At 54.0% G+C, this 22,950-nt stretch overlaps 1 protein-coding gene across 2 annotated transcripts in view; it reads left to right on the top strand.

The window, feature by feature from the left end:
- The window catches only part of SLC11A1 (solute carrier family 11 member 1), a 46,142-nt gene extending 23,454 nt beyond the window's left edge, over positions 1–22,688 (top strand). The window contains exons 12-16 of one of the 2 annotated variants that reach the window (XR_006277818.1): positions 1,571–1,720; positions 1,868–1,941; positions 2,445–2,598; positions 3,248–6,378; positions 22,436–22,688. Coding sequence is in view for 1 of the 2 variants with exons in the window: in XM_038422805.2 (XP_038278733.1) it covers positions 1,571–1,720; positions 1,868–1,941; positions 2,445–2,598; positions 3,248–3,361 (492 nt within the window). In the remaining variant the exon portion in view is untranslated. Of the gene's footprint in view, positions 1–1,570; positions 1,721–1,867; positions 1,942–2,444; positions 2,599–3,247; positions 6,416–22,435 lie in introns of those variants that run through there. The other variant, XM_038422805.2, reaches the window with a different exon arrangement.
- Positions 22,689–22,950: the final 262 nt, after the last annotated feature.

Raw genomic sequence — 22,950 nt, forward strand, 5'->3', positions numbered from 1 at the left:
AAACCGGGTAAATAACCCAGCGAGGATGTAAATAACCCAGCATCGCCCACCCCTGCCTTGCCAAAGGAGCTGATGCTGCGTGTTCAGCAGCCACCACACCGCTTCCTTGGTCTGCGAGGTGTGGACAGCCTGTTCCTGTCTCCCGGGCGTTCCTGTCATACCACGAGACTGAAGCGCACTCTGTGGAGCCCTTGCAAGCACCGATTCTACAGCTTCGCTTAGCTCAGCAGGTCTCACTGACGAGAGTGGAGGAGGAAACTTTTAACAGCCTCTTTCTGCTGAGTAGCAGTTTAAAAATATGACAGTGCGGGGTTCAACAGGGTTAGACACCCTCTTCTCTTTAATCCTGAGTTACAGGAAGAGGAACAGAATCTGCAGTGACAGCTGCTAGGGGGAGAGTAACAACAACTGGATATGGGGAGACAGCATAGACAACCCACGGAACTCCTGGCCACATGCTATTAATGATATTAACCTGTGGAACTAGCTGAGGCCAAGGATTATTGAAGTTAATTTATGGAACTCACTCCCCACTGACATTAATTAGAGCTGGGTGGAGAACAGGAATTCCATTTTGTGGCAGATTTTGAGATTTCAAAACTTGATTTCATTCCAATTTGGAACAAACACCAAAACTTTCAAAATTCTCCACCCATCCCCAGGCTATGGAGCGTGCTTTGAAACACGTGTTGGCTCACCCGGTCACTAACCCAGTGTGGACTTTAACCCACCTTCCCTGGGCGGGGTGACCCCTGCGGGTGGTGAGGAGCCTTGTTAACGTGTGTTTGAACCCCAGCTTTGCTCCTTGTGGCAGCGCCATCCCTCCCGACCAGGGGGCAGAAGCCTTTGGGAAGGGAAGCTCTTTATTTTGTACTGAGCTCCTGGGGCTGGGGGGACAAAAGTGGTGGGGTGTCTACTCAGCACAGGACACTTCAGAGCCGGACGACCTGATCCTGCAAGGCGGGGCATGTCCTCCGCTCCCATTGCAGACTCTCGGGAATTAATCACGCCCCTGGGCAGAGAGTGGGGGGCTGCAGCAAGGGGGGTGGGGGGCTGTATTGATGGTGGGTTCTTAGCACAGGAGTGAGTGCTGGGAGGGTGAACTGAGGGCAGTGGGGGGCGATCGGGTAGCGGGAGGCTGAACTGAGGTGGTGAGGGTGATGGGGGCTGAACTGAGCAGGGTTGAGGGGGGAGAGAACTTGGTACGGGACAGGATGAATGGCTGGGCAGGAGACAGACAGAGGTGGGAGTCAGAGCTCCTGCAGCCAGGGCCAAAAACCACTGTCTCCAGCGCAGGCAGGAGATTGTCCTACGCCCACGCCCTGGGGGGGGCTTGGGGGAGCCCAAACATCAAGACCCTGCCCGGAAAAACGCAGTAGAATCACTTTGAAAAATCTCGTAAGTTTTGGAGCCAATCTCCTGGTTTTTGATCTCTGGACATTGCCAGTATGGCCATTGCAGGGGCAGATCAGGCTCCGGGGCCCTCCTCCCCGCCAGTGACCCTGCGGCGTCAGGCGCCCGGTGTCGTTCTTGCTCACTGACGGGGCGTCCCCGTTTGTCCCCTGCCCAGGGGTTTCTGCAGCTGCGCTGGTCCCGCTTTGCCCGTGTGCTCTTCACCCGCTCCTTCGCCATCCTCCCCACCGTCTTCATCGCCGCCTTCAAGGACGTCAGCCACCTGACGGGGATGAACGACCTGCTCAATGTGCTGCAGAGCATCCTGGTGAGAGCTGGGCCTGGACCTTGGGCACAGCTGATTCGGTGGGTGGGGAGGCAAAGGGGGGCCAGACGTGGTAGTGGGGGGTGGGGCGGGGGCAGGTACCTGGGAGCAGAGTCCCCTCCCCTCTCACCCTGACCCTCTGCCTTGCAGCTGCCCTTCGCCGTTCTCCCAGTTCTCACCTTCACCAGCATGCGGCCGCTCATGCAGGAGTTCACCAACGGCGTGTGAGTATCTGGGGTCTCACCTCCCCGCCGGGCTGATGGTTGGGGCGCAGGCAGCCTCCCCAGGGTGCCCGGCATCCAGATCCCCCCAAATGCTGAAATGAACAAGAAGCAGAACCCCGGAACTTTGGAGGCATTTGGGGTTCATCGGGCCCTGGGGGCAGGGCATTCTTCAGCCAATTGCGTGGCTGGGTTGGGGGGAGGGTCATAGGTGGGTGCAGGTGGGCAGGCCGTGCTCGCCATGTGCTCGCCGCACCCCCTAGGGCCTGGGCCTGCAAGAGCCGGGCTGGCAGCACAGGGCGTGGGGGCTATGCCCTGGGGCATGGCCCCACATGGGCAGGCTCAGCCACGTGTCAGACCCTCCCGCGCTGGTGCGCCCCCCTGCCCGGGGCCGGAGGCAGGGCCCAGCGGGGCCAGCTCATGCAGAGTCAGAGAGGCTGGACCCCCACCCAGGCAGCTGTCGGGAGGGGGCCGGGCCAGGCTCACCGGTGCTCTGGTCTCCGCAGTGTTGGGAAGGCGCTGATGATCCTCATCACCGGGCTGATCTGCGCCATTAACCTCTACTTCGTGGTGATCTACATCCCTACGCTGGGCAGCATTGCCTACTACATCCCCCTGGCCTTCGTGCTGGCCGGCTACGTGGCTTTCACCCTCTACCTGGTAGGGTGGCTGGGAGCGCTTTGCCTGCCCCATGGGCAGCAGGGGGCTGGACCTGTGTTCTGGGGCTGGGGGATCCCGTCCTGGGCTGGGAGGGAGTACTTGGGCGGGGGGGTGATTGTGAGCACTTGGAGGGATCAGGCCCTGGAAGTTCTCTGCCAAGTCCTGTACCTCGTGTCCCTCTCCAGTGACTGACTCCAAAGGGGACCCCGCTATGGGTCAGATAGCGGAACTATGGGAGGGGGGCACCCCTCACAGCATAGCCCCAGTGATCAGAGCGAGATTGGGTAGCCCCTGCCCGCACCCACTGGGTTTTTCAGCGTCACCTGCTGCCTGCAGAGGTGGGACAGGGGCTGCTCAGAGACAGGCAGACCCTAGCCTGGGGCGGATCAGGATCAGCTGCCACATTATCTGACCCCTAGGCCCCAGTCGGTGGTGGGCTTGGTACCAGGCCCTGGTCCCTCTCTGGAGCATGGCTCAGGTCAGGGGCTCTGATCCCACCATGCAGGCTGGACTCTGGGGCAGAGAGCGAGTGGGGGTCACTAGGTCCTCTCCCCCCCCTTGCTTCAACACCCCCAGCCTGCTCCATCCCCCCCAACCCAGCGCTCTGTCCCAATCAGCAGCTCAGCCGCTTTCCCCCTCGCCCCCATAGATCTGGACTTGCTGCATTGCACATGGAGCTGACTTCCTGGCCTGCGGACGCCACAGCCAGTTCTCCTACGGGCTCCCCTCCACTGACCCGCCGGGCTGGGCAGGGCCCCGGTGACGCACCATGGCCACAGGCCCGGGCTGCCTCTGGGTTTGTCGCCATCCCAGGTGGGAATGAACCCATCGCCACGCAGTCACCATTACCGGCAGGGCCGGGGTTCAGGGCTGGGCTCCCTGCTCCCCCCCACAGACTGACGGATATGCAGCATCTCCCCTTCTCAGCAAGCTCAGGGCGTGGGGGGACGGCACTGACCAATCAGCACCTTCGCGGGCACCTGTGATCACCCCCCGCTGCCACCGCCCTGCTGGTGCCCCTCAATCCCGACCTGCATGTGAAATAATGACCCTAAGTTCACACTGATCATGGAGGTAACTCAGCCCCCTGGGGATCCCACTGTGAGTAGCCCTTGCTGGCTGGGCTCTGGGGAATGGGCTGGGAGGGGCCAGAGCTGTGACTGGAGTAAAAGTTGCAGTATCCCGGAAGGAGACTCACGGAGAAGGAGTTCAAGTCCCGGGAAAGTGCCGCTCTGTGAATAAACTTGATTTCAAGGGTTTCCTACAGGAGGGTCTGGTCATTGGCTGGTGCAGGCCCCCCAGAGGGAGCAGAAATGAGCCACCCCTGGAACTGAGCCAGCCCTGCTGGCCAGCCTGGACCTCGGTCTGAGCCTCCCTGCAAGAGTCCGTTGTCACCCTTCAGGGTCAGCCAAAGGTCATAGCCCAGAAAAGGAACATTTTCCGTGTGCCCATCGCCTCCTATCCCAAAGCGCGTCCCAGGGCACCCTGGGATGCAGCCACCTCTGGGGTGGAGGACAATGGGCATAGTGCAGCAATGCTAATCAACAGCAGGGGGGACTTTGGCAAATGTCCTGGGTTGACTGTGGCCAGGCAGAACAAACAAGGGCGTCAGGCTCTCGCCCTCGACAGGTCCCCTCCCTGGAGAGTGCACGGAGCTCAGCATATCCGCTTGCAACGGAGGAAGGCTGGGTTGGGGCTGCAGGGCTGTGATGCTAGGAATTTCATCCCGGATGTTTGGAGCATGGGGCCACCCCCTCCAGCCCTGGACTCCCAGGCCCAAAGGGACCCAGCCCTCTTCTCGCTGAGCTACTGTGGCAATCAATGGTTATGGTTGCCTGCTAGGGACTACACTGGTTAAATTGTGTTTGCTCCTGGTTTTGCTGCTTCATGCCGCGTGAAGGGACCCCGAAAGGGTTAAAGAAGAGAGCATGGGGCAAGGGGATCGGCTCGGTTTTCCCCTCAGAAACGCCTGGAGCATCACGTCCGATTTTGCAGGGCGGCTTGGAGCGGCGTGATGCGCTGGACAGCGGGGTGTGGAATCTTTACCAAAGATCACCTGTGTCCCAAGTGTGTGTCAGGCATTGGAGTTAACTAGAGTTCACCGTAGCAAGCGAATCCCACCCGTTTGAAACAGTCTCGCCAAAAAATCCCTTTTCGATGGCTCCACTCTCCCGCTCTCGGGATGTCATAAAGTTGCCCATTCCCTGCTCAGCCACAGGGTAGGCGAAACTTGAGCATCTACTGTTAAAAGCCATTGGCTGACGCAGAGCTGGATCCAGTTCCAAACCTGCCAGCCCTTCATAGACCCAAACAAGGGCCCAGGCCCGACCCGCCTTCAGCCCCCGTCTCTTCAGATCTCGGAGTTTGTGGAGCTCTGGGATGTAGACAGCCTGAGTCCAGAGCAAAATCAGCTGGAGACTTTCCACCGAGGGGAGTAAGCCTGGCGTGTGGGAGCACCGCTATCCTCGTACAGCTGCACCCATCCCGGGAGCAGGCAGGGGGTCTCGCCCAATGGAATTAAAACAGCACAACTGTGAGGGTCCCAGGGCCTTCTAGTGCAGCAACAGAGGGGTTAACCAAACCTTTGGCCCCAAAGGCTTAGTCAGCCAGTGGCTCTGCCTGATCAGGTTGCTCCATGGGCAACAGGGCAGGAACCCTAGGGTCCAGCCTCCTTTGGAGCAGATCAAGAAGTGAGGACTAAGGGGACTACAGGTCCCAGCATGCATTGCACTCAGATGTGTCCTGTGGAGGGGTGGGCTCTGACTGGGGAGCCCAGACCTGTGGATTTGTCTCCCTGAGGGTACCCCAGGAAGCAGCAGCTCTCCAGGCTGGCTGTGGAAGGGCAGCAGGGTGGGCTGGGAGGTCCCACCCAGGGTGGAGCTAGAGGCAGGGCAGGGATCCTGAGCAGATGCCCAGGGGCTCTGGGTTAGTCCCGGGGCTCCTGTTCCCTTAGAATTACTGCACCCCCTCCTTGGAAGCCCAGCTGCAGACACCAGCGGGCACCACCTGTCCAGTGGTGAGTGATGGGATCAGGTGCAATGGCTAAACCGGCTCCCTGGGGTTGGCAAGGAACCTGTGGCAGGAGGCTGGAGAAAGGGCAACCCGCAAGCAGCAGGGACAGAGTTAAACAGGGCTTGGCATTCCCCTTCTCTGCTTAGCACTCCCCCAAGGCCCACAGCCCCCCACAATCCAGGCTACAGCATCCTGGCCTCTGTAGCCATATGCAGCTTTCCGGAGCAGGCAGCTGCCCCCCTGCACTGTTAATTGCTAACAGCTGCATCTGGGAGCCGGTGAAATCTCCTCAGTCCCCAGTACAGCCACTTGGCACTCAGGCCTAAGTGAATTAGCAGCCCCCAGAGATGCTCCTCTTCCAATTAGTGCTGAGAACAGAGACCTCCCCTGGGGTCCTGGAGTGCTAATAACTCAGCTGCAGGGAAAAGCCCAAGCAGGTGCCCTCCAGCCCTGCCCAGTGTATTTCCCACAGCCTGTTCTCTGGGCCTTTGCCCAGTTTCAGATCACCTGGGATCTGCCAGCTCCAGGCAATTACTTATTATTACTTCATGTAAAACCTTTGTGTAATTGGCCATGCCTTGCGTTTGTCCTGCCTTGGCAGCATTGCATTTTCTTTGCTAGCTTGAGTATAAGGTAGGCAGCAGCTACACCTAAGAAAATCATTCCAGCCCAGAGAGAGCGAGATCAAGGCAGGACAGACTGTGCTGGTGAAGAGAGGAGCTCCTAAAAGGAGCTGCAGTAGATGAAGAGAACTGGCAGGCCCCACTGGTGAGCCCTCAAATATCCTAATTGTGTGTGTGTGCACGTGTGTGAGAGAGTGAGTGAGTGAGTGAGTGAGAGAATATGTGGCTGGTGAAACTGACAGCACTGTAGACGAAGGGAAGGCCCCAGCCGCAAGTTATGGAGTAAGCAAATGAGTGGCAGAGCAGGGACTAGAACCGAGGAGTCCTGGTTCCTAGTCATCAGCATCTGGCCTCAGATGCTGTTTCCTAGCAGAGCCGTAGGCTGCACGTCACCTAGCTGAAGGGAGGGTGAATCCAGGTGCTGTGGACAGAGCTGTGAGGCAATTCCACATACACCTGGCTCTTCCGCTAGCTAAAGGAGATCTGCTGTAGCTGCCTCCAGTAGTAGGTCTCTTGCCCTCTTTGTGGGGAGCCGTCTGGGCCACACTGCAGCATTCCCAGCATGGGAGATGCAGTCCAACCAAGCAGCCCAGCCTACAGAAGAATATGTGAGCATTAGCACCCAAACTACAACTCCCATGAGACACTGCACCAACATTTGGCTGTCTAAACGTTTCACTTCCTGGCTGAAATATTTTGGCTCAAGATTTTCCACCCACGTTTCCTAACCAGCTCCACGGAGTGCAATGCAAAAAGTAAATCACTAGGCAGACTTCGGCAGGGCAGGGTCTGTCTCTTGTGATGCATCTGTGCAGCACCTCGCACAGCATGGGGCCCGGAGCTCGGCAGCTGCCTCTCACTGCTGTGGCCTCAGAAATAACAGAGCTGGATTATGCAAATGGAAATACTTTTTGAACCCTGGGTGTATCATTGTAGTGGCTAGAACCACAGGGCTGGAAGTGCCAGGGGCTGGATCACTTGATGATTCCCTGTCCTGTTCAGTCTCTCTGGGGCAACCTGGCACTGGCCACTGTCGGCAGACAGGACACCGGACTGGATGGGCCTTTGGTCTGACCCAGTCTGGCCATTCCTATGTTCTTAACACACAAACATTCAATCATCACAATTAATCCTTTAGTTCTGCAAAGTACAAAAACACACTTTTTTTTTTTTTTAAGGCTATCTTTTAACTTGTCAAAGAGAAAAGGAGTACTTGTGGCACCTTAGAGACTAACAAATTTATTAGAGCATAAGCTTTCGTGAGCTACAGCTCACTTCATCAGATGCACCTTGTCAGTTTCTTTCTTGATGTGCTGGGTGGGGGAAGGTCAGGCTAGGGCCTCTGAGGAAAGGTTAAAACACCTGGGCAAACTGAGTTAAGGAAAGTAGATTGAAGGGGGGCCTGATAAGGCCGTGAAGGACTATTCTAAAGAGGCCAGTGAGTGATCAGTTCTCCACATCCCCTGAGGGCAGGAGAAGCAGTAATAGGCTTAATCTAACCAGGGCAATTTAGGTTAGATATTAGGACAAACACACACGGGCAGCAGGCTGCAGAACTGGCTTCCCAGGGAAGTGGTGGAAGCCCCGATGCTGGAGGATTTTCAGACCAGGCTGGACAAACATCTGTCAGGGCTGGTCTAGGGTTACTTGGTCCTGCCTCAGCGCCGGGGGGCTGGACTTGGTGACTTCTCGAGGTCCCCTCCAGCCGGATTCTATGAGAAAATTGCTAAGTCAGAGAACGGTTTGGCCATGGAAGAAAGTGGGTCTGGAGAAGAGGAAAGGCCTGGCTGCTGGGGCTCACTACCGTAACCGTAGAGCCCAGCGGTTACACGAGGTCACGCTAACAAGCCAGGTGGTTCAGAAGAGAGACCAGGAAATGGCACAGGGTATCATTAGCCCTGGGAACTCCCTGCCACAAGATGCTGTTGAGGCAAGTGGTTCAGTGAGTGACAAATACGGCTCGGGGGTGTGTTTCATTGAGAACAGTGGCTGCAGTGCCCCAGGCCAGAGTCAGTGTAACCACAGGTGGGAGGGTATGACCCTGCCCCAGCATGGCCCTGCAGTGCCTAGAACCAGGGGCAGCTCCCAGGGGGCTCCCCCAGAGAAGGGCTACTTGGCAAGATGAGCACGTGGCAAATCTGCCCCCCAGCCTGACAGGGGAGGGGGAAACCCCCGCCCTCCCGGTACCGAGTCCCTCGAGCCCGGGCTCCTAAAGGCAGGGCGAGGGGCTCGCCTCCCCGCGCTGCCCTGAGCTCGCTTGAGCCAAGGGGCTCGCTCTGCAGCAGGCGGCTTGTCCTGCGCCTTGCGCCCTTGGGAAGGGAAAGGAAATTTGCACCCGGCCCCTTGCCTCGGGCCCGAGCCGCCAGGGAGCGGCCTCCATTGCACCCCCTCGCCGGAACAGGCCGCGCAGAGCCCCGGCCTTGTGGGCCCGCGCTGCGCCGGGGATTGCAAACGCGGAACATCTCCGGGGACCGGGCTGCGGCCGCCGCTCCCCTGGGGCCCTGCACGGGGGGGCGGTTTGCAAAGGCCGGCGTCGGCGATCGCTGCGCTCACCCCCCCCCCCATAAGCAACGCAGGCCGCAGTTTACGGGGCCTTCGTGGGGGTGGCTGCCCTCGCCCTGCCCCCTCCCCGGGCCGGGCCCTAGCAGCTCCGCGTCCCGCTCCGTGCGCTTCCCTCGCGGCCCCTGGTGTCGCCTCTTCGCCCTGGGCCCGGAGCTGCTCTTGCTAGACGCTCCCTGAGCTGTTTCAAGGCTCCCCCCGCTCCGCCCTTCCCCTCCCCCTTGCCCCAGACCCCAAACTCCTCGCTGAACAACCGGGGCAACTTTTAGCGGCTCCCCAGCCCCCGCCCTTGGGTCCCACCCCGTGAGCCCCTGTCCCTCCCTGCGGGCGGGTGGGGGGTATCCAGTGCAAGCCCCCCAGCACCCTGGGGTGAGGGGGGCCCCGTGGAATCCCAGCTGCTCAGCCTCAGCTTCCAGGCTCAAGCGCTTGTTTATGTGAAGAATTTCTGCGCCCTTAAAAGGGCGATGGCTGGGGAGGAGTGGGGACGGCGATCCTCCTACCACCGTGGGCCTGGCAGAGGGTTGCACACACCTCGGCTCCACCCCTTTTGCACCGCCAAGAGGAGAACACCCGGCCAGGGGCACCTGAGATTGCAATGGGCTGGGGCAGTATTAGGAAAACAAACTCAGGGCCGTGCAGGCAGGGTCCCCCCCCTTTGCACAGCTTCCGGCGGGGGGGGGCTGTCTGATCCTGGCTGCACCTCTGGGCCCCTCTAGGAGACCCCCATCTGGCGTATTGTGCTCAGAACCTGCCAGAGAGCAATGGAGCGGGATTCAGAGAAGAGCTAGGAGGCGAGGTTAAGAGAGTTTGAATTTGGCTAAGGGGGAGGGGCCCTGGGGGCAGCTGGTGAATAGCTGGAGGGTAAAGCTGGGCCCAGGGGGGAGGTTGTGTGGCTAGGCATGCCGGAGGGGGGGGGAGTTAAGAAACCCAAACGTTGGGCAGTAGCGGCTATGGGATGGTGAGAGGTTTGGAAATCCTGCCCCCCAGGGAAGGGCTTCTCCATCTCTCCAGGGCCTTACCCCCAACCCAACTCCTCAGTTCGGGGGGCTTCTTGTGCACTTGCATATTGATAGGTTTCAGAGTAGCAGCCGTGTTAGTCTGTATTCGCAAAAAGAAAAGGAGGACTTGTGGCACCTTAGACTAACAAATTTATTTGAGCATAAGCTTTCGTGAGCTACAGCTCACTTCATCGGATGCATTTCTCTGTTTTTTCCACCAAATGCATCCGATGAAGTGAGCTGTAGCTCACGAAAGCTTATGCTCTAATAAATTTGCTAGTCTCTAAGGTGCCACAAGTCCTCCTTTTCTTTTTGCATATTGATGTAACAATCAGTCTTTCTTCCCTTCCCAGCGAGGAGGAAAAAATGGTGGAGATGGGGGTATTCAGTGTGTCTTTGTGAGAAGAACTTATTGAGGGGAAACCAAGTCACCAAGGGGAGTTTGGCATTCAGTTCCCTGTATTAGAGTAGCAGCCGTGTTGGTCTGTATTCGCAAAAAGAAAAAGAGGACTTGTGGCACCTTAGAGACTAACAAATTTATTTGAGCATAAGCTTTCGTGAGCTACAGCTCACGTCATTAGATGCACCCTGTATGGTGTGCTCCCCGGTCCTTTCTCTCTAGTGGCAGTGAGTTCCACTGTTTGGGGCCAGCTCCCAGGATGGTTCTGTCTCCTGCGCTCACAAGCTCCCCCTACTGGCTGACGGTGTCACTGTCTATGGGGACCTGACTGTGGCAAAGGTTGTAGAAGGAGACGTCTCTCGGGCCAATCCCATGGCGGGGGGAGGGCAAATGTGAGTATTGGGACAGAGACCTTGCACTGGGCTCCATCACTGAGAAGCCGCTGCTGGGGCGATGGGCTCATGGCACCTGGTGTTGCTGGGCAGGCAGGCTGCGGCATCTGGACCTGCTGGAGCTTTCTCTGGGCGGGTGGCTCTGTCCAGGGCGAGAACGACCTGCACTGACCGTGTGGGAGGTCCCATGTAGGTGGGGCACCGTGGCCTGGTCTGGGTCAGACAGGGCAGGGCGCAGGCGTGGGCCAGGTACAGATGGGAGGGATGTTTGGCCGCCATGGCTACTTGGACATCAGTAGGAATCAGGATAGAGGAGGCGAAGCCCCCCCACCCCCATGGCTGACGTAGCAATGGGAGGGGGAAGGGGGCTGGACAGCCAGCAGGTGGGTAGAGAAGAGACAAGCTCTGCAAACCATTTCTCCTGTCCTGTCCGGGTTCCCCGCGGCTCTGCCCAGGGGCTGAGCTTGGGAGACGGGGCTGTTTCCGTGTGATGCGCTCACAGAGCTGGGGGCCGCCTGTGTCCTGCTGGCCCCAAGGCCCCTGCTGCTTCCCCCTGGCTCCATAGAGATCCTAGATGAGAGAGGGGGAGCGCTGAGCCCTGGGGGGGACTCTGGAGGTGGAGGACCCCACTGGGGTTGGTGTGAGAAGAAATGCCTGCACCATTGCAGGGCATCTCGGTTCACCCGGCTACCCCTTGGAGGAGGGATGGATGGACACCTTCGATGCCAGCAGGAGAAGGACAGACGGACGGCCCCTGTCCAGCCAACCCCTGCACTGTCTCTTGGCTTGAGCACTGTGGGCCCCGTTAATGATGAGCAATAATGATTCCCTGGGTTGCTCTCTAGTAGTGAATCCCTGACCCTCCTGATACAGCATCCGGCTTCGCTCCTTCTCCCACATTCCCTCTGTGCCGCATGGGCCACCCTGGCACCGTCACCTGCAGCCTGTTCTCCAGGCTGATTGTAAACATCTCGAGCGCCAGGGCCCTGCAGCCGCTTCTCCAGTGCTGCCCTCTATGTGGGCTCTGCTCCTTGGGGCACCCTCCTAGCCTGGGTCTGACTGCTAGCTCCTTGGGGCAGGGGCCTTTGCGCTGCAGCCTTGGTCAGCCCATGTGGTTTACAGGAAAGCTGCTCTCTGGCAAACCATGGTGCTGCCCCATGGAGGGGAGATAGGGCTTGGGGGGGGGAGTGGCTCCCAGAAGGGGGTGGGGGCCTGCAGCAGCCAGTGGAGGTTTCTGAGCATTGCCCCTGATCACCTCAAGGGGCTCACGGAGTCCCAGAGCTGGTGATTAATGCCAGATCCTGCTCCGGGGGCCTCGGGCAGATTTTGACCAAGCACCCGAAGGCCCAGGAATGGCCAAACTGCGGCCTGCTGCATTTTTCTCCTGGATGACGCCTCTTGGTACTTTACGGCTGAGGTGCGACTTGCAGACACTACGAGCCCCTGCATGCAACGCTCCCCTTTGCTGCTCATGAGAGCTGCAATGCATGCTGGGAGCTGTGGTCCCTGCCAATCGCAGCTCCAGGTAATTGATGAGGGAGGCTGTCAGGCCGTCTCCCCATTTCGCACCAGCAGAACTGGAACAGTGGCTGGGGGGCTGGCTGCACTGCTGCACAGGATGGGTTTGGGGGGGTAGAGTGGGGCTGGTTGATCCACTGTCTATTCACCCACAGGGAGCAATGCAGGTGCAGTGGGCACCCCGTAGTCTCCCCACACAGCCTAGACCCCCCCCTTCAACTCCTCGGGGCAGATCCTCAGCTGGTGTGAACTGCTGTAATTCTGTTGACCCCAATGGAGCTACACTGATGTATAAAGGGGTTGGACCATTGACCTGTTTCATTTCCCCTCCCTGCCCCCAGTCCCTGCTGAAACGAGCACCAGCATATTGACGGTCAATCCCCACAGAGAGGGCAACAGCCATCTGGAATCCCCCATGCGTCTGTATGTGTCAGGATGCCACCTGGCCCAGGTTTCAAGCAGAGGGGAGGAGAGATGAACAGTAGATTCCCAAGACAGCAGGGTCCATACTGATCATCTAGTCTGACCTCCTGGATAACCCCAGCCAGAGACCTGCCCCCCAATCGCTCCTAGAGCAGATCCCTTAGAAAACTAGCCAGTCTTGATCTAAAGATTGTCAGCGATGGAGAATCCGCCACAATTCTCGGCCAATTGTTCCAATAGTTAATTACCCTCAGCGTTACCAATCTACACTTTCTTTCCAGGCTGAATTTGTCTAGCTTCAGCTTCCAGCCACTGGATCGTATTATCCATGACTCTGCTAGACTGAGGAGCCCATTTCTAAATATTTGTTCCCCTGGTTGGTATTTATAGACTGCGATCAAGTCACCCTTTAAGCTTCTCTTTGTTAAGCTAAATAGATGGAGATCCTTGAGTCTCTCACTCTAAGGCAGATTTTCCCATCCTTTGATCATTCTCGTGGCTCTTCTCTGACCCCTCTCCAATTTATCAACATCCTTCTTGAACTGTGGGCACCAGCACTGGACCCAGGATTCCAGCAGCAGTTGCACCAGTGCCAAATCCAGAGGTCAAATAACCTCCCTGCTCCTCCTCAGGATTCCCCTCATTACTCCAGGATCGCATTAGCCCCTTTGGCCACAGCATCACACTGGAAGCTCCTGTTCCGCTGATCAGCCCCCAGATCTTTTTCAGTGTCACTGCTTTGTATAATGCTTGCTTAAAGAAGAAAGATTTCTTTATTGGCAAGCTCCACCAGCCATAATTCTGATGAGCTTTTTCACCCTCTGTCGTAGATTCTTGCATTCACTTACGGCACTGAACCCAGCCGCCTGAAACTCACTCCCCTCAAATCTGTCAGTCTGTCCCTCCCCAGCTTCTCCATGTCATATGGTGTTTATAATATCCTCGCCATTGGCCTCGGATCGTTGCTTTGCCCCCTGTTTGGTCCTGCAAATGATCTCTTCAATTCGTTCTGTTCAGTTTGTGCTGGAAGGCGGTGATGTCTGTCTGATCCAGTGCTAGGGTTCCTGTCACCCTGGTGTCTCAGTGGCAGCAGTTGTGTTTATTTCATTGTGTTTGATTACGGGGCCCCATCCTGCAGGCCCTGCACACTTGGGATTTAACCCAAAGCCCTTAGAAAGACTCCCGTTGATTTCAGGCAGTTTTGGAGCAGGCCCTTCTTTACCACTGAAGCCAAGAGGATACACCTCTACCCCGATTATAACACTGTCCTCAGGAGCCAAAAAAATCTTACCGCGTTATATTGAACTTGCTTTGATCCACCAGAGTGTGCAGCCCCGCCCCCCCGGAACGCTGCTTTACCGTGTTATAGCCGAATTCGTGTTCTATTGGGTCGTGTTATATCGGGTTAGAGGCGTATTTGTGTGAATGTAGCCACTGGATCATGCCCGGCAGGCTTGCTAATTTGCCACTGACGCTCAGCACGGGGCTCTGGAGGAAATAATTGTTGCTGTTTTCTCGATTTATTGAATATGGTTCTGTTTCATTTTAACTTCCAGGCACCTTTTTCTACCCAAACACTCATTAGTAATTACGTTTATTAAGGTAGCAGTTAGGGCCAGCAAAGATCAACCCTCCACTAAGCTAGGCACTGTGCAAACACGGAAGTAGGTCTCATCTACACTACAGACCTATATCGCTGTAACTACATCACTCAAGGGTGTGAAAAACCCACACCCCAGACTGAGGTAGTTACACCGAACTAATCCTCCCACCCCGCGTGCAGACAGGTGGTTAACTGCCCCGATGGGAGAGCTGTCTCCTGGGGTCTCCGTTAAAGCACGGCAACTGTGCTGCTATGTAGATGTGCCCTCAGATCCAAGCCTCACACCAGCGAATGTCCAGACTCAATGGACGATACAGAGATGGTGAAAAGGGAGATGTAACATACTAGCAGAGTGCTGATTTGCAGACAGACCTCATGAGATGAGGGAAGGGTGGACTAGGGGGTTAAATGGAGCCTGTGAAGGATTGTAAAACACGGTCATGGTTTATTCCCCAAAGGTGGTGGTGGGGGAGTTTGTTATTGTTGTATATAATTTCCCCTCCTGCTTGGTAGGAATCTCACGTGGACTCTCCCCACATTGCGCTAGATGGAGGTTTGCAGGGGTAGGGGTTGTGAGGTAGCACGCCTTAAATACACGGGTAGGAGGGGTGACTTGTAACAAAGATGCCCTTTCTCCCATGCGTTCATTGGACTTCAGGATGAAGCAGGTTTAAACAGTCTGATTAGAGCAATGTTGTAGTGGGCATCACCAGGTGGCACCATTACATGTCATCTCACACCTTTGCTTTCTCAGCCTGTGAGCCATCTTGGAAGGAACGCTGCATTGCTGTGAATTTGTGATTTCAACTCCTTTTGGAGGCACCAGTGGCAAGCAGCAAGGCAATTGCTCCTTTGCCTGAAGCTGCTCCCTGGAAACCGGTGGAGGGGCTGAAATCCCTGCAAGAGAAATTTGGCTGTGTATCCTTTGTGATCACCTCTGTTCCAGGACTGATTCAGATAGTGTATAAAACAAAAAAACCCACATGTCTTGGTTTCACTGATTCCCTTTCCCATGAGAAGCCAGCCAGCAAGTCCTCAGCAGAGGGACGACAATAAAAAAAAAATCTCATCCCATTGCAGTTGCTCAGAATCTACACAGACAGAGGTCTGAGGAGGGGAAAGTGAGGCAGAGAGCAGAGACGTGACAGGCCCAAGTCACCCAGTAGGTCAGTGGCAGAGATGGGAGTATTGTCCAGATCTCTTGAGCCCTAGGCTACTGCCCAATTCACTGGACCATTCCCTATACTTAAATACTGACTTCCTTTGTAAAGTGTTTTGAGATCTGCTGATAAAAAACATTAACTGACTCGCACTCTGGCCATACGTTATTATTATTTACTGCAAGGCTCCCAACTGAGTATGAAACTACCCGACCTATGTTCAGCATGCTTAACATTTTAAAAATAATTTTAAATTTAATTTTAAAAGGCTTGTCCTTGCTTTTCAGAGATTCCCAGGCCACAAGGGGCCATTCTGATCAGCTATAACACAGGCCAGAGAACTTCCCCCACAAAGAATTCCTAGAGCAGATCTTTTAGAAAAACAGCCAGTCCCGAGTTAAAAATTGTCAGTGATGGAGAATCCACCACAACCCTTGGTAAATTGTTCCAGTGGTGAATTACTCTCACCGTTCAAAATGTGTGCCTTATTTCCAGTCTGAATCTGTCTAGCTTCAACTTCCAGCCATTGGGTCATGCTAGAGTTTTCTCTGCTAGGCTGAAGAGCCCGTTATTAAATATTTGTTTCCCACATAGACACTTATAGACTGTGGTCAAATCACCTCTTAACCTCCTCTTTGTTAAGCTAAGCAGGTGGAGCTCCTCGAGTCTAGGGAAGGTTTCTAACCCTTTCATCATTCTCGTGGCTATTCTCTGCCCCCTCGCCAATTTATCAACCTCCTTCTTGAACTGTGGGCACCATAGCTGGACACAGGATTCCAGCAGTGGTTGCACCAGTGCCAAATACAGAAGTAAAGTAACCTCCCTGCTCCTCCTCGAGATCCTCCTGTTTGTGCATCCCAGGATTACATTAGCCCTTTTGGCCACAGGGTCATGCTGGGAGTTTGTGTTCAGCAGATTATGCACCATGACTCCCAAATCTATTTCTAAATCACTGCTTCCCCCATCCTGTAAGTATGATCTGCACTCTGTGTTCCTAGATGTTCATATTTACATTTACAGTATATTGTTGGCTTATGCCCAGTTTACCAAGCGATCCAGATCTGGGTCAGTGACCTGTCTTCTTCCTTATTTACCCCTCCCCCATTTTTGTGTCCTCTGCAAACTTTATCAGGGATGATTTTATGTTTTCTTCCAGGTCACTGATAAAAATGTTAAATCGCGCAGGGCCAAGAACCGATCCCTGCAGGACCCCCTTAGAAACACACCCACTCAATAACAGGTTTCAGAGTAGCAGCCGTGTTAGTCTGTATTCTCAAAAAAGAAAAGGAGGACTTGTGGCACCTTAGAGACTAACAAATTTATTTGAGCATAAGCTTTCGTGAGCTACAGCTCACTTCATCAGATGCATCTGATGAAGTGAGCTGTAGCCCACTCAGTGACGATTCCCTGTTTACAGTTACATTTTGAGACCTCTCAGTTAGCCAGTTTTTAATCCATTTAAAGTGTCTAAATTTTATATCATTCTAGTATTTTAATCAAAATGTCATGCAGTACCAAGTCAAATGCCTTACAGAAGTCTAAGTCTAAGTCCATTATATCAACACTATTACATGTATCAACTGAACTTATAATCTCATCTCTCTCTCTCTCTCTCTCTCACACACACACACACACACACACACACATATATATATATATATATATATATATATATATATATATATATATATATATCAAGTTAGCCTGACAGGATCTATTTTCCATACACCCACGCTAATTTGCATTAATTACATTACTCTCCTTTAATTCTTTATTAATCGTGCTTGCAGTGGCATGTTGACAATATCTTCTCTGGGAACAGAACTTTAGCCAGCATTGCTTGCGGGGTCAATAAAAACATGATTTATTGTGGGGCCCACCAAAATTGTTGGCTATTTACTTAAAAAGAAATTGATTGTTGGGACTGGTGGATTTAAAATCTCATTACAAATCCTAAATGGTTTGGGGCAGTAGCTGTCTTTTTGCTCTGGGTGTTTGTACTACATCTGGCGCAGTAGATTCTGTGTCCATGACTGGGGCCTAGACCCTACAGTAAGAAGTAATACAAATAATATCAAGAACTAAAGAGGGTACTAGCTTGGGAGCAATGTTCCCTCTAATTTTTGACAGGCTGTGTGCACAAAAAATTGCTTCTGTGCAAATGTTTGTGTGCGGGGTGTTTCACTGTGTGCACAGGGTTTAGGATCTGTGTGTGTGCATGCACACATGCACAGCTGAGAGGGACCAGTGCTTGGGAGGCATTGCAAATATCCCTGAGGGCAGCAAAAGGGCGTGACAAAGATTTGAAATGCAGGAGGAAAATAAAATGAGGAGAGCTGGTTGAAAAACGCAAGGGCAGGGAGGGCTAGGGGGACATTTCAGTAGAATTGTTTTTAAAAAAGTTTGTCTCAGTTTTCCATGGAAACTTTTTTTTTTTTAAATTTTTCAGCATAAATTCCAAAACCAAAATATTTTTGCCAAAGAAGAAAATATTGCTATTTGGAAATGCTGCCGTGGTGCCTCATGGGAGTTGTAGTTTGCGTGCCTCATGCTTCCATTCTCCTCCATGGGCTGGGCTCCTTGATTGGACTACATCTCCCATGGTGCACCATCTCTTGATCGCGCCTCCTGGAGAGGGGAGTGCAACATGGAAGCATATAGTCATGGTGCATCATGGGAAATGTAGTTTGACCAGGGAGTTTGGCCTATAGAACAGAAAGGGGAGGTGACATAACTGAACTACAACTCCCATGCGGCATGCTGGCAGCATCTTCAAGTCGGACCACTGAGGTTTTCAGCTGCAATGTTTTGTTCAGGTTTTTTTTTAAACCAAGAAATACAATTTCCCACTGAAAGCAGACACTTTTACCCAAAAAAAAAAAAAAAAAAAAAGAGAGAGAAGTCAAACCCCCAATTTTCTGTTGAAAAACAATTTTGACCACAAAAAATACAGAGGGGAGCTGGGAGAACAGTGCCTTGCAAGAAATGGTTAAAAGAAAGACCTGTCCAGCATGGTTAAAAGCTGGAGAACATGGTGAGCAGAGAGCTGCTGGAAGGATGGATGCCGGAGAAAGAGGAGTTAGTTAGGGCAGCTCTTGGGGATCTAAATAAGAGAGATGGGATGAAATGAAGTTGGGAAACGTAAGCTGAACATCAGAGGAAGCTTCTGATGGTGCGATCCATTGGGTTGTGGGAGCAGCTTACCCCATCCCTTCCTTGGGCATCTAAAACTAGACTGGACATGCTCTAGGAAATATACCATAGGGCCCAGCATGAGGACTGGAGAGAGCCTGATGGTCCTTTTCCATGACTAATTTCCCCAATTCTCTTAACTGTCCAGGGGATGCTTTTTTGTTTTCTGTGGGCAGATAAATCTGGCTCTCTGGTCTGTCCAAAACCAGATCCCCGCTTGTAAAATTATCCCTCAGATACAAGCCGGCAAAATTGCCCAGCAATTAAAATGACAGACACCCTGAATGAAGAAAAAGCAGTTGATAGCTTGGGTCCCGATCCTGCAAATACTTGTGCACCTGAGCAATTATATCCACGAGAGTAACCTCGTGGGGCTCCAGGCAAGGGTAGGGATCCATTTTTGGGATCTGAGCCACACAGAATTTCTACTAACTGTGTACATCTGAAGCCTGAAATGAACACAAGTGCATTTATTACTATGGGAAATGCCTACAGACATGGCAGGCTATTGAGTGCATTTGTGTGCACCTCTCAAATGTGTTTATTTCAACACGCATCCCCTTCAAATATCTGTTTAAAGAGCACGTTGAAGGGGAAAAAACCCAAAGCAACATCTTACAAAACCCGTTGTTAATGCAATGGTCAGGTTGAGGTTTTGCAGCAATCCAGATCTTCAAACGGAGGGGGGAACACTATGCTCTCAGTTGCAATTGCTTAAATCGGAAATGTCTTCCGTGAAGTCGCTCCAGATTTACACAGGAAGAATGTAAACCATGCTTCACAGCAACTGCATCTCAACCAGGTAGCACATGCTCTGTCTTAAGGCATAAATGGAGCTATCCTATCAGATAATCCATACACCCACAGCTGCCGTGGGATCCATACAAGACGTGATGCGTTTCACCTCTCAGCATTCGCACAGGGTTGGCAGTGACTAGGATACACCCAGGGTATGTCTACAGTGAAGTGTAAGCCCGGGCTCAGACCCAGTCTCGAGCCAAACCTCTCTTCCGTCCACACACAGAGGTGTCTGACATGGGAAGTGGAAAGGTTTCCTGGAGCAGGACTGGCGCTCGAGGCAGATAAGAGTGCAGAAGAAAGATTTGTTGGAGAGGCTGCCTGTGTGAATAGCCACGATAGTTCAGGCAACTGCTTCACCCTGACTGCGTCCTGCAGGCCAGGAACGCATTGGACAATAATATAGTTGGGTGGCCCATGCAATGCTAGTTGGACAGAGCAAACATGCCCCCTGCAGCCCTCCACTCCCAAGTGCATGCTACTCGTGGTGGGAAAGGAAAGGAGAATGGGGCCCAGGGGACATGCAGACGTAGGGGATGTATTGGGTTTGCACGATTTTGCATCGTTCAATGTTCGTTACATGGTTTATTCTATTACTGGTTTTGGTGTTTTTGTGGCAGCTGGCTGCCAGTCAGTCCTTTAACATTGGTTTGTTGTCACACAGGCATGTTAACAGAGAGAGGCTTTAATTTAATTGCAAGTATCTTGCCATCACATTATATGATATGTGTACTCCAAGGGTTAAAGATAAAGCCATGAGAGGGCACAGCTGGGAAACTGTGTCCTGGCTCAATTTCTCACTACATCTTTCAGCGCAATTCACCAATACTGGAAATCCACAGTTCCTGTCCCACAATCCACTGCCCTGCCCAGTCGCCGAGATGTCATTTCAGCCATAATTAAAAATTCATGACCATCAATCCCCCCCTGCATTCATAGCATCCAGTGATAATGCTTCCTCTCCTGTTAGCATTGCTGTGCAAATACATTCATAAACTTACTGTTCTCCCTCTTCCAGGGGCCTGGGCAAGGCTATAATGGGGGTTCACACAGCACCTCTGATTTCTGTGGCACATTTTCATCCTGCTTCAGCTGCGCACTGTCTGGCTGAGTGTACCAGCTCCAGAGTGCATCACTATCATAAGTCGGCTCAGTGGCTCACCTTGAGATTCATGCAGCTTGGTGACCCTGGAGTCCAAATGGGGCTATAGACAGCGCCAGCAGGATTTCGGTTGGCCAAGCACATGTTCGCCACCATTCTGCACCTGCCGAGTGTGTCATCAGACCTTCCTTTGCCAGGGCCTCGGAGATCAGGAGACTGTTCCATAAGCCACGGCAAAAGAGGGTACGTGGGGTCCCCTAGAATAATCATGGTGGGAGTTTCTCCATTTATGACCATGTCACTTGGTGGGAATAGTGCCCCAGCCTGTCCATGAAGGTAGACTCTTGATGGGTGGAAAACCCTGGCAGCATGAACCTTTCCTGTGCAGACCACGGGGGCAACCATAAACCAGCCTCTCGGCTCACAAGGGCCTGTGTAATGATGGAGTAGTAGCCTTTGTGATTTACGTACTTATGCTTCTTGAGGGCAAACTGTGGGACCGTGAATCCCATGAGTGGTCCCAGCGCAGTCTGCAAATCCCATTCTCTCAAAACTGGCAAGTGCTGCAGGGACATTTATTCAGAGCTGTAGCCAGCTTCCAGATGGTTCTAGCAACCTGCTTCTGGACCAATGGAGCCACCCTGATGCTGGCAGCTCAGGGCAAGCAGCTCTCAAAGCTCCAGAAATGTCACTTTCTTCATGATAAAGTTCTTCACCCACTGCTGGCCATCCCGGGTCTACATGCTGATGGGATCCCACCAGTCTGTGTTTGGGGCTGGGCTCCAGCGGCGCGGAGGGGGTGTCAGTGGCTGGGCCCAGGGTCATGAGCAGCATCAGCCAGTTCATGTCTGCCACATGCGTCTCATCCTCCGACAGGTGCCCTTGGTGGGCCGGGAAATGCCACTGAAATGTTCACCAGCATTTTGTGGTTGCTCCGCCCACATCCTGACACAGCAGTGAAAGCACCAGCAATGGTGCTGTCGCCGGGAGTGTGTAGACCCAAAGGACGGCTCGGCTGCGGGATGGAGGGTCAATTTTCCCACCGTGCATGAGGAGCAAAGGGCCAGAGCAGCTACAGCGGGGGAGGGGGATAGCAAGCTTGAGTTAGGCCAGTTCGATGGGTCTTTCTAGTGCAGTGTGGACGCGAGTGCACCGGTGCAGAAACCGTAAACCCGGGGTCATTAAGCAGGGTGGAGGTTCAAGCACAGACTTGTAAACGCTAGGCTTGAGCTCCCCAGACCCTGGCTTATGCTGCAGTGTAGATACACCCCTAGGGACTGCTGGGAGGACAATAGCAGTGAAACATTGCCCTGGGGCAGAAAGCCACTCGCTGAGACTAGCTACTGGGGACTATTTTCTCCTGAGAAGGGATGTTTTACTACTCTGGCCTGTTAGCGCTGGATCCAAACACATTTCTGCCACCGTCCCTCCTACTTTTGGGTGGTGGTCATGGGAGGAGGGTCACTTAAAAAATTCTCTTCTCTGTCCCCTGCCAGGCCTGGGGGGGAGGGGGTGGGACTAGCATTTGCTCCTCCGGTGGTGTTTAGGAAGGGGCCAGAGATGCATGTCCTGGGCAGGGGCTGGGTAGTTAGGGACAGGAACAGCGGAGACCCCAGCTCCCGAGCTCTGTCATAACCTGGCTCTGGGGCAGGCTTGGCCACAGTTGTCTCCACTCGGAGCCCCAGGGCCTTGGCAGTCCCTAAAAAAAGGGCCACATTGGTGCCACCCTGGTGTGTTCGTCCTGACACAAGGACTTGGATCCCCCGGTGCCTGTGTGTGCAGGGGACCCTCGGGCCTCTGCTCAGGCTGGGCGGGGTGGACAACATGGAAGTTACTGAGCTGGAGTTAAGGTAACAGCCATAAGAAGCCAAGCCGGGCCTGGCTGGTGCATGGATGGGAAACCACCTAGGGAAGCCAGGTGCTGCGGGATCTGTACAGTCAGTGGCACTTTGGCACTGAAGCAGGGTGGTACTAGGGGCTGCTTTGCTACTGGGGTGAGATGGGAAACTGAGGCCCGCGGTTTGAAACTGTTGAAAATCTCTTGTTGCTATTCCCAGGTGTGTGTATGGGGGTTAAACCCGCTGTCCCGGCTACATTCCAACTCATCGTTAAGTGGAACAGGCTGGAATCCTCCTCCAGTGACAGTCTGGATACGCTTTTCTTCCCTCCCTGTCCTAAACCGTTGTGTAGCTGTTGCATCTAATCCCAGAAACGGCTGCACCGCTGCATTAAGTGATTCCTGGACAAACGGTGCTCATGCCCCACCCCAGAGGTGGCTGCATCTCAGCACCAGGTAAGCAATCCTTATCTAAACAGCTGCCCTGCCCCACCCCAGAGTTGGCTGCATTTCGGGACTGGACAAAAGCAATTCCGCTCTGCCGGATATTTGCGGGGTGGATCGCGGGCTGCATTTAGGGGCGTTTCAGGGACCTGGGTGGCTGGGGCACGCTGCAACGGGCCCGAGTGACTCACTGGGGCGGTGGGGAAGGAGGAAGGGGGGATCTCCTTCCTACCTTGGCAGCCGGCGCGCCCCCTACCAGGGTGGCTGGGCCCCGGGGCGCCATCGCCCTTT

Source organism: Dermochelys coriacea, chromosome 11, assembly GCF_009764565.3.
Source record: "Dermochelys coriacea isolate rDerCor1 chromosome 11, rDerCor1.pri.v4, whole genome shotgun sequence".
NCBI lineage: Eukaryota > Metazoa > Chordata > Testudines > Dermochelyidae > Dermochelys > Dermochelys coriacea.